At 43.3% G+C, this 11,788-nt stretch overlaps 1 protein-coding gene across 3 annotated transcripts; it reads right to left on the reverse strand.

The window, feature by feature from the left end:
• Positions 1-658: 658 nt before the first annotated feature.
• On the reverse strand, positions 659-11,238 carry mtpn (myotrophin). Of its 3 annotated transcripts, XM_079335321.1 has the most exons (5): positions 10,853-11,233; positions 8,536-8,649; positions 7,527-7,610; positions 1,952-2,071; positions 659-1,678 (listed from the first exon to the last, which is right to left on the reverse strand). In XM_079335321.1, exons 1-4 carry the CDS (start codon positions 10,922-10,924, stop codon positions 1,982-1,984), a joined length of 360 nt encoding a protein of 119 aa, XP_079191447.1. In that variant the 5' UTR covers positions 10,925-11,233; the 3' UTR covers positions 659-1,678; positions 1,952-1,981. The 3 variants fall into 3 exon arrangements, with proteins under 3 accessions (XP_079191447.1, XP_079191446.1, XP_079191445.1); XM_079335320.1 differs by having other exon boundaries at positions 659-2,071; XM_079335319.1 differs by lacking the exons at positions 659-1,678; positions 1,952-2,071 and adding an exon at positions 2,106-2,760 and having other exon boundaries at positions 10,853-11,238.
• Positions 11,239-11,788: the final 550 nt, after the last annotated feature.

The raw sequence follows: 11,788 nt of genomic DNA on the forward strand, positions 1-11,788 counted from the left end.
AGAAAAAATTTATTCTATTTCACTGAAAATTCCTGAAGAAAAATGGCTGGAGATGTTACAGTATGACCTACTGTAGAGGTGAGTGTGACTCAGTATGCTTCTTCAGTAAGCTTGAGCGTGATTGGTTCCCCCGACAACAGAGGTGATGAGATCATAAATACAAAATGTATAAAAAGTGTATATTCCTGAGGGTAATTTTGATAATCAAATGACATTAATTGGATTCTTTTGAAGACTGATTCCCAACCTGTGATCAGGGGTCCCTGAAGATTGGGAGGATTGTCAATATAAGATTTGCACATATTGATAAAAAATCTCAACACTCTTACTGGATAAGTTGACGCAATAAAAAAAGTAAGTAGGCCTGTTGTGTTGATCAATGCAACCGATCAAAATTGATGTTCTTTTAAAGTATCACTTTTGTGTGTGAATCCTGGACTTTAACACAATCTATCGTAATCCATTTCGCTAAAACATTTCCTAACATGTAAATGTTTTAGCGAAAAAGATTACGATAGATAACATTAATAAAGAGGGTTTCTTAAGCTGAACTTTTTTTTCCTGCTGTGAATAATTTAAAAGCCTTCATAGTGTTGACGTTTCACCAAAAATCTTTTCAGGTACCGGTGGTTGCCAAAGACAGTCAACATGACAGATGTGTTTTTTATAGATATTTTTATTTGTTTTTACAGACTTTTTGTCACAACAAAGTCAGCAAGAGCATCTTTATTTGTTTGTTCATTACATTGTAGTAATTCATTTGAAAGCAACCGAGAGAGGACCAGCGGCCATGTCAGAGCGAGAAAAAGCAGAGGCAATTTTGACATGCAGCGAAAACAGGCAGGGCTTCTAACCACATCCAAGGCAAGGGGAACGCTAACAGCCCCCACCATCCTGGTTTACACTCTCACCCCCCCATTTATCCATCACGGAGCCCCCAGAGCCCATCCATTACAAAACACACAGAAGATGCAACATAAAAGGGGTTTGTTTGTTTTTTTGCTCCAGGGTGACAAAATGAACATTTTTCTAAAATTCTTTATTCTATGTGTTGTTAACATCGTTTCAAAAAGGGATTCAGTAACAGATTTTTTATTTTTTTTTAAAATAGCAACATTCAAGTCTTTCTAGTTACCCAGCATGGTGATTGGTCTACAGAACATCTTTAATGAGTTACCAACATCATCCCCCCCCCCCCCCGCCCCCCAAAAGACACCTTTTGATATGTAAGTGATATGCCAAGTAGAAAAGGAAAAATTCTAACCTCCGGACCCTCTCTCAACCCACTTTTTTTCCAAAATTACACGATTGGATTGAAAGGACAGTTTGGTCTATTACGAAAGAAGTCAAAGTAAGAGGAAGAGGCCGCGCGTAATGAAAGGTTTCTGTGTCACTTTACTACCTATCCTTTCAACTATCTAGTCGAGAAGTACAGTGCAATTACAGTTCATGAGATTAAGCCCTGCCTGAACAATATTTCAAATGAATTTGTAAAAAAAAAAAAAAAAAATGTCAACACACTTCTACCTATTTTCATTTCTTTACAGTTTAAAGAGAGAACGGCGAATGTGAGATGTGGAATTAAGTGCTAGCTTTGCTTTTACATTACGGAGTGATTTTCTAGTCTGAGCTGTGGTGTAGGATCCAGGTGCGAGAGTACTCCCCAAGAGTTTGGTCCCTAAGGGAGACATAATTGACAAGTCTGTTAAGTGACTACAGACAGAGGCCAAAAGAAGAGGAAATCATACCTCAAAAACCTTGGAAAAGAAATAATAATAAAAAAAAAAATAGTGTAGGAAATAAAATAAAAAAAATCACCAGTCAGACGAAATGACCTCGAACAAACAGACAAAAGCAGTGTAAAGACAGAAGTTGATTGGGGTAAAAGGGGTGAGTCCATCTTGTGTCAGTGGACCACTGCATCCATCTGTCCGTTCGTCCGTTCACCCACCTGTCCGGCCACCTCCCACACCGCCGCGTCTCACTTCAGCAGAGCCTTTATGGCTTCACACTCAGCCGCAGCTTCCAAGGCACTGACGCCATCCGGTGCTTTTAGGTCTTTGTTAGCTCCCTGTGGAGGAGAGGGGGACATGAATATTAAAGATGCTTACAGGGTGTGTTAAGTATGTATCCCAGTCAGATGCCAACCCCGCACTTCATGGAAGTGAAGGTTAAGGTTGAGGAGCAGTGACCTCAATCTATAGCCTCGTTTCAAAAAGCAGTTTCCGACGGCAGGGAGATTCTAGACAGCAAAGGTTGCAGCTTGGAAGTCGAAACAGGACGTTCAAGAGAGGTGATCATCGAGGCGACCGATGAAACAAACCAACCGACACGCAAGTACAAGTCAAGAATCGCACAAGCCCCGTTGTGATTGTGAAATCCGCTATTATTTCCCTTTTATGCTTGAATAATGGTGACCCAGTCTGTGACTTCAAACTGCAATGTGAAGTTTACCGGTGGCTAAATATAACGCCTTGAAGTGACAACATGAAAAAGTCAACTGGTACTTATCGTGGACCAGTAGATCGTCAGCGATGTAGCATTGTTAGCATAAAGTGCTAATGGGTGGATGCAGCTCGTCACTCTGTGCCCACAGACCCTTAACTTGCCCAACATGCTACAAGACCAAATAAAAAAAGATGGATTGACTTCTGTCACTTACTTTTCTCAAACTCTGCCTCTAATAACTCGCCCGTCAGCTTGCCTTTCTCCACGCATGCAAAACGAATTCCTGGATGCCGAGCCACAAATCAATTTGAGCTTTGAGGGATAAAAGAATTAATGTGACAAAGATGGGAGTGGACGCAATCATTTGGATTACGAGGGAGTGAAAAACAAATGTAGGAAAAAGCTCGACAGTGAGACAGACAGCGTGTTGAATGTGACAACAGATTTAATGGGCAAAAGAGGAGCGTGGGGGGGGGGGGGGGGGGGGGGGGGGGGGGGTGGTGTAGAGAGGGAGAAAGACTTGTCTTTGTTTGGCCTGCCAACTTTAGCCTCTTAGCAAAGGGCTTACAGAAAGAGTCTATTGTTGCGTGGAGAAGCAGGGCATCGAGAAACATTGTGCCCTACTTCAAGTGCCCGGCAGTATGAGGAGGTTCGTCTGGGTGCAGATTCCGTGCCACAGGAGCGACGGGGCGCATCCAGAGCGAGAGACTTACCAGAGCTGAGCTGGTAACTTGTCAGATCTGCATCTCTAATTGGTTCAAAAAAAAAAAAAAAAAAAGACTTCATGTTTCCAGAGTGTGTGCTCTGACAACACCCAGCGGTATAACATCTAAAACTTTTTTAAAATGCAGGTTTACACTCGCACATTAGATAAAACGTTTCTTTAAATAGCTTGGAGGACACAAACGGGATTACAGTCAATTATGACTCAAATTCAACATACAGCACTGATCACGTGTATTTCTGGTTTTCATGGCAGATGTCATGTTGCCAATTCATTGATATCTAGAAATTGTTCATGCTGCTGTCTTCTTCCTATACAGTAACCATAAAACCAATGAGCACGGGTGAATTCAGGGGAGGGCGTGGAGGTGATGGACGTTTTGTTTTTCCTGCAGCTCTTGGGAAGCCATTAGTAGCTTGATCGGGATCATACCGCATGATTGACACTACAATCTTTAGACGTCTGGAGAGCGTTGCACCTTGACCCTTTACCATCCACACTGCCTCACAAGGCGTCTAGCTAACAATAAGCACTTCATGTATACGGCCATGTCTGGGGGGGGGGGAAAGATCTCATAATGGCTATTCCCCTTCTTATAACATCCCACCTGAAGGGACTGTCAAGTGATTGATACAGGCTAATAGAGTTACAATTATAACTCTGGCCTACATAGTTACCGTCTCTAAGGACGTGTGACTTACCATACTCATTGGCTATCCAGCCGCCTGGCATACCGCGGGCACAACCTTTCCATTAATAAGCTTTCACCAACTTGAATAATGGCCCTTCACAAACACCTCATGGTCTCAGTTTATCAATCAAAGAGAAGCTCGTAGCCGAGAGAGACGCAGCCTGATGATTAAGACACTCCAGCCTTTGAATTGACCCTTGGGGACAAATAAGGTTTTTTTTGGTTTTGGACTTTTTTTCCAGGCAAACCTAAACGGAGAGTCGGAGTCAAGTTTGCATGCCAAGAAAAAAACAAACAAACAAACTTCTGAGCATTTTTTTTCTTCATATTTTAGGTCTGAAATGGTTGGAAATATATACACAGGTGTATACTGAGATGATCGTTCTTAGAATACACTGGCGAATTTAATCGCCCTTGAAAATAAATTCTACATGATCGCTTTTTTAACATACTTGTTGGACTGATTTAAAGAAATGTAACAATCCGATTCCACACAATAATAAAGCACTTCTTCCTTCTCGATGCTCTTGTGCGCAGCTCCTCACAGGATAAAAAGACACGTCTATTCATGCCCTTTCATTGTTGACTCAGTATGGACTGGCCAGCCTCTGCAGACCGGTCAGCACTCTGAGCCGGGATCTTACAGCGGGGTCACCTATCAGGGTTAAAGCAGTCTTTCATAATTTATATCCAACAAATGCTCAGCGTGCAGTCTGAGGGGGCAAAGGGTCAGCTCCCAGAATGCACCAGGGGAACCAAGCCGTTTGTTTGCAAACACAGGGCTGCGTGACAGTGGAAGAGTCACAATTCAATATTGTCATCGGGATCCTTTTATCCACTGGAGTGTGTTGGCAAATGGAGCTACAGGTGCTGCCAGACTGGATACGCAGCTGCACAGTCCACGCTGGCGCTTTGGGACAATCTATTTATCTCGTGTTGAGACGCAGGGGCGAGTCTTCGAAAGCCGCCGGGGGTGGACGCGTCGAGATCTGGTCCCTGTGGTGACTGATGACCTTTCGGCTACATCTGGGTGTTAATCCTTGTCGGTGCTTAGCGAGGATGAGTGTGGAGACAAACCCGTGGGTTCCCCTCATATCTCCGCCTTCCACCGTAATCCCTGTTCAGATGAGCTACGGCCGCCTGTCTTGCCTCATAAGATACCACAGACAAAAGCTTTTTTAAGGTCCACACATTGGGGGGGGGGGGGGGGGGGGGGGGGGGGGGTTTAATATCCAATGCTGAGGTGCTACTAGCATATCTGCCTATTTCAGATGTAGAAGAGCTGTCAGGACGATGTACAGTGGCTGTGAATGTGTGACTGGTGCCAGGGGAAATAAAACGGAGATGACTGCAGCCAATAATGAAGACTTAATAAGAGAGACAGTGCGCTGGTTTTAAATCCAATTTCAAAACTCCCCCCCCCCCCGAATTGATTTAACAAAAAAACTCTGACCTGTAAAAAAGACATTTAATTCCTACTAATTCAAAGTAACCTCCAATAAAAGGCAGCGGCGTCACCCAAGAAATAATTATTTTTATTTTTAAAATAGAGTTAAAAAAAAGAAGTATATTAAGTTCCAAGTGTTACCCAAAAGCCTCCGACACAAACACTACAAGCAACCAAACAATAGTTGTCCTGTGTAAAGTAGAAGTCCAAACAATGTGCCTGTCCATGCGTGCCAACCGTACAATTGCAACTTCCAGAGGAGGGAAGTTACACAGAAGTAGACTGCGATCTTCTTCCTGTTGGCACGGGCCGCTTCTTTCCGTGTATCTCCGAGCCAACAGATCTGACGGCCAGCTGACAGCGGCGGCCAGCTGCCGGCCAGCTGCTGGCCAATTGCTTACTACACTGCTGGCTCGGGGATGCGAGGGGGCTGAGGCGTGCTGTAGTGTTGATGAAAGTGGCGGATTAATACAGCCGATGCCAACAGGAATAAGTTAGCAGTGGAGTGGCGCATTAAGTGTCTCTCTGACTGAACACCAGCGTTTCCCATACATAGATTACGGTTTCCTCTTTTCAGATTCCTTCTGAAAAATGAGCTCTGAACTGGTGATCGATTGAAGAGTGTGCCTCAATGGGACATATGTGACAGTAAAGAGAAAAATTGACTTCCCAAATCGTTAGTGGAACGTAGCGTGTGAACACCCCCCCCCCCCCCATTACTTTTGTTGAGCCAAGATGATGCCACAGTGAAACGACTCTGTATGTAGAGGAGCGTTCCATTTAGCTCGGCTCATTAAGCTTGGCTGGGAACAGACAGCCTCTCACTCACTGTCAGCCTCCCAGTATCGCTCTCTCAATCTCACACGCACACATTTGGGATCCAGCCCTGTAAAGTGTTGGCTTCCGTCCTGTACTGGTGTCGAGCGTGTTCTGTGAGTTTATCCCTGAGCTAACACTCTTTGCATCAGTGCACCGGGCGAGTTCTATATTCATTGAAGACACCAGGGTGAATGCAATCTGTGGGCTGAAGAGGAGAGGGACCCTTACACTTGTTGTCAGTGCACATTTCAAAAGCCAACAACCGTGATGGTGGGGGGGATGCGTGAGGTCACATGACATGTGTTACCTGCACAGTCATATATATACAACTTTGCTTATTTCAGGGAGACTGTGCCATATCACCATCTGCACACGTTAAAGGAAACATGGCTCCGCAGGAAAAGAGTCAAGGTGATGAAGCGGCCTTCATGCAGATCTGACTTGTCGATCGTTGAAAACTCGAGGTGCATTATGAAGCGTAGACGGAGACCCTGAACCTTCTCAAACAGCTGGAATCCAACCTTCAACCAGGACGCTAAAACATTCCACCTTCACGATTTCAGAAATCAATCCCCTCCGTTCCTAAAACGCGTGAGAGTGTTGTCAAAGGAGAAAGCACGACCCTGTCTTAGCTTCTTTTTTTTAACGCGTTGCTGTCATCAAGTTCAAAAGGGGAACACAGTTTTTCAAATACAATTTCATTTCTCAGTCTTAAATGCTTTCTTTATGTTTTTTGTCAATGATGGGCTGCGATGCGAGACATTCTTTGAACACGTGGGCATCAACACCGCCGCAGTCTGGTTTATTTGTCCCGAGGTGAAAGAACCTCCAGCAGTCTAGACAAAATCTGTCATTGCTTTGAACATGACTGGCGGGGCTGAACATCAGGATAGACACGCACAAAGAGAAACGTATGGGCTTTCCAAAAAATGAGCTTCAACACCTCCAAATGAGGCTTTTTATTGAAATATGATGGAGCAGCAAAAAAAAAATTATTCTGCTGCACGACGTTGGTAGAATACTCATTTCTGTTATTCAGCTGCTCATTTTCAGTGTGTTGTCTCAGCTGGGACTGTGTGTGCAAACGTCCACATCGATCTGTCGGATTACGAGAGAGCATTAAAATGGGTGCGAGAGCGAAACAACTGAGGGAGGACAGGGTGGCGGAGGGAGCACGTATAGATGGGAGGAAAGGCCGAGGCATGTGTGAATGAAACTGCCCGGATACAAAAACCAGCGAGCAGCTGCTGTACTGTGTTGTGCTCTGTGAACATTCCAGCACAGCCTCCGCTGGGCCGCGTTGAAGAGCCCCTTTTGTCCGCTGGGTTACCTCATCAGCACCGCCTCTGACCAGCATGCGCTGGTGGCCGAGCTCTGTGTACGGATGGAGTACTCACCTTTTCTAGCAGGACCTTGACACAGGCGACGTTGCTCTCGTAACAGGCGCAGAGCAATGGAGTGAACCCGTGCCTGTCTGTAGCCTGTGGGACAAAAGAGAAAATACAACAATGCTCAGTTATGAAACGTTAACTAACTTAGTAGAGCAGGTGAGATGCACATCGCGGATATGGTTGCTTTAACGCCATACGTCCGGTAATCTCTCTGTTACAGTCAACAAAACAAACCAATCAATGGCTTGTAAATCGTTCTGTGAATTATCTTTCAAGCTTCGTTTTCACACATTTTGCTTCCTGCTTTGGTTATAATTTCGAAGCAGAGGATTTATTCTCTGGCACGACTTCACCGACGACCAAGGTGCATGAAGGGCGAGAGGTTCGAAAAAGGTCAAAAAGCTCCAGCAACGCTGGCTGACCTCAGATCACCCCGATGAACGACCACAGGCCAAAATGTGTCGGTCTGACTTGTTAGTAAATCGGATCTTCGTATCGCGAGTGTTGCTGGAGCCTTGACCTCTTCTTGGTTCTACGTTTGCGGAGGTTCAAAGATTAAAGCTGCTTTTTACATAAAATTCAAATGGTGACTCAGCGGACCTTTAAAAAAAAAAAAAAAATCTGCAAGTTACAGAAGAGCTTCATATGAATTTCAGATGCAGTTGGATGGGTAAGAGCCCTTTTAGTGGATATGGATCAATCCAGTACAACAACATCAGAAGAGGCCAATTAGGCTTCATGTGTGGTCTGGCAAGCTGAGACAATAGTTGAACTGGAAACTGGTTTGAACAGTCCTAGTACTTCACAGTCCTTCAGTTCACACAGCAAAAGGGGCCCAGTGAAAACATGGAGAATTTGATAACATAGAATCAAATCGCGGAGTTTAAACGATACACTGTGACGAGGAAGAGGAAGCACACACACACACACCGTTTTACTTTGTGTTCATTGAAAGCGTCAGTAGGCAAATGAATGCAGAGAGGATGTGATGGGAGCTGGATGTGTCGATTCTTACGTTGATATCTGCTCCCTTAGAAAGGAGGAACAACACCACGTCTGTCTGATTGTAGTCTGCAGCGTAGTGCAGGGGCTTCCTCCCACCGTTCAGGGTCCGGTTCACATCTTCAGCCTGCAGAAGGAAAAAAAGAGATGGCATGTTAGCAGCCCCGAAATGAATAACCACAAAACTGTTGCACACTGATAATACGCCTTAAATGGTGGCGCCGAGGGAAGCTTTCCATCAAAACGGAAGCTTCTGTAGATACGAGTAACAGACTGAAACTCTGCGGCCAAAAATAACAAACTCACCACAGAGCCACGTTAACCTCACACACACGCCTGAGAGTGTGTGTGCTGAGGGGAACTTCTGGTAACTACACTTTTCATGGTTAATTTATCCTCTGAAGGAAAGTTAGAACAGCAGCTGATTTTTATGTCAAAAGTCAATTATTGGAATAGTATTTGGTGAAATAAAATCTTGTTACTAAAGATCTGACGAGAGGACGACAGAGCCACCTCGACCGTCTGGCTCCCCTGAGGCAACCAAAGCAAAACGCAATAAAGCTGAGATGTAAATATAAAAAAGGGAAAATAAAACTAGCAAAGCGAGGAGATAGTGTATTTTATAATCTTTTATATAAGCACAAGATAAGATAACTGAAATGCAGTGTATGCTTGGTTTGTCATCAGCAGAGGACAATAAAGCCGAACTTCCCCTCCACACACACACACACACGCATTATGTTTTGACGTGGGTCATCTCTTCATGTCAGAAATTATTCGGACCCCAGAAGAATCACATCTGAGATTGATTTTTAATAACACCATTTAAAATATATTGTCCTTTCCCAGTCCTTTATCTAACATTTCTCAGGTGCTTCTCAGGAGGCATGACATAAAGGAACGACAACATGATGCCAGATTGAGCAAAAAAGTTTGATGCTCCGATGACAAATTCTGACTTCATATCAATGCAACCTAATCTGTACTCTGACATGGTCATATAATATAACAGAGCGGAGGAGAACATGATAGGAAACACTTTTAAACTCTTTAGCACGTTGAGATCCATGAATGTAAAGTTTTCTACAAATAAAATGTATCATTATTATTATTACACATTAAAGCTGTTTCATTTCGCGCAGGTCACGGCATAACTCTGCCCCGCTTGTACGTTTTACTGAACATTTCCTGCTGCTTTCTCACATTACCCCAAACTTACACACTGAAACTTTAGCAGGGAGCCGGCCGGAAAATGCTCCTGCTAAAGTCACAGCGAAAAAATTGGGTCGTTCACAAGGGCAGCAGAAATGTGTGAAAGTACCTATTATAAAGAAATGTGTATTTGTAAAGTTTAAAGAACTCCTAGAAAAAAAACGTTTTATTATTCATAAGATAACTCACTTCCTTGTTGAACTGAAAGGATTAGATTCCCAGTAAATTTTTAAACAATTCTTATGAATAAGAATCAACTTCAAAAAAGGTAGAAAATTCAGTCATCAAGTTACCTGAAAAAAACTAACCATAAATACAGTTATTTTGAAAGGCTTCTAGTCCTCTGCACAGGAAAACAAGGGGGAACTTTTAAGCTATGTTGTGAAATACAGAGTGACAAAACAGGCACTTAAGAGTTTAAGCAAATACATTTCTTTATTATTGCTAGGATGGATGGAGGGTATCTGGGGATTTGCTGTTGTCTGACCACTCCAAATGTTAGCTGGAGGCCTGGCCGGTTTGGTGCTCAAGGACCACTTCACTGTCATTATTAATAAGAAATAATCAATAAAGCACGTTTGAAAACAATACACTGTAACTTAAATTCGCTGTCTACATCATGTGAATCCAAACTCACCAACAGGTTGCTTCCTGTAGAAAAAAGGAGCTACTTGCTCATCGACTCGAACATGTTCCTACCCAAAAGCCAACCCCACCACCTTCACATACTAACTAATACAACTAATACATGACCTGAGGTGAGAACATAAGACACATAAGAGACATAAACACCAACACCTGCTCAGAATGTAACAAAGTAGGCTAGCTACCACTGTATGTCGCTAGCTTACTGTGGCTAACTTAGCTCCACGTAAGCGTCAAACACCAACCTTTAAAATGTGCCGTGGTGAATTTAATCACACTTAAAGCTCATTTAATGCACATAACTAAATGTTACGGGTGCAAAAAAAGGCCCCAATGTCATACTGTCAAACTAAAAATTTCCCAACTCCTGTTACCGTTAGCTAGCCGGCTAGCTGGTAGCTATCTATCTTGGCTAAGCAGAAACTTGTTGTTTTAGCTCACTTTTGATAGCATTAAAATAGCATTGGCCTCACCGTTACCAGCTTGGTTTTAACCTCTTCGAGGTCTCCAGTCTGCAATGCCCATATCAAGTCAGTGTCGGACATGTTAGCTCAGCTGCTCCTCCTTCCCTGTTTCTGCAGCTCGTCAGGTTGTTGTGCTAGGAGTGTGTTCAAAGTTAGCAAGCTGACGTCAGACAGCTGGAAAAAAACTACAAGTGAGTGAGGTCCCGGAACTCCACTGATCAACACAAGGTCACACAGGAAAGCTGTTTTTAAGCTCGATTTGGAGTTTAGTAAAACAAAAAAAAACTATTAGCCCCAAAGAGAAGTTGTGAGAGGCAAAGTAGCCGAGAGGGATCCGCCTTTCTTTCTAGAAGCCAGAAGCGTTTCCTCTTCTTCTTCTTCTTCCTCTTCTTCTTCTGGGATTTTACTGTAATGTCTATCAGCAACGCTGCATTACTGCCACCCTCAGGCTTTGTTGTTGCCCAACTTACTGTGTACTTCATTCCTTAAAATAACTAATTATGCAATTCTTAGTATTCTTATCACCCTCCATAAAAAATATATTGTCTAAATATTTGGGCTATAACCGCTTTCCTCTATGCAGCACAATCACTCTATTATTTAGTATCTGCCTACTTGCACATAGCTCGATATGTATGTATGTATGTATGGATGTATGTATGTATGGATGGAGCCCATTTTCTCCATGTATTACTGTTTGCACTTTCCTTTTTTTATCCACAACAATTTATCCATGGCAGGCCGATCATCCGTTTCCACTTTGTTACCACCATAACTCCTTTTTTTCACTCCCAGAAGTACATTAACCTGTCGTTTATCAAACATTCAATTATTTGACAGACGTGGGACCTTAAAGAAATTGGTATTTCGAGATGTGTCGCCATATTACCTTTATTATCACCGTTTTCCAGCTTTCCAGCTCCCTGGCATTCTTCTGTCTTCCCA

The sequence above is a fragment of the Symphodus melops genome, assembly GCF_947650265.1.
Source record: "Symphodus melops genome assembly, chromosome: 22".
Lineage (NCBI taxonomy): Eukaryota > Metazoa > Chordata > Actinopteri > Labriformes > Labridae > Symphodus > Symphodus melops.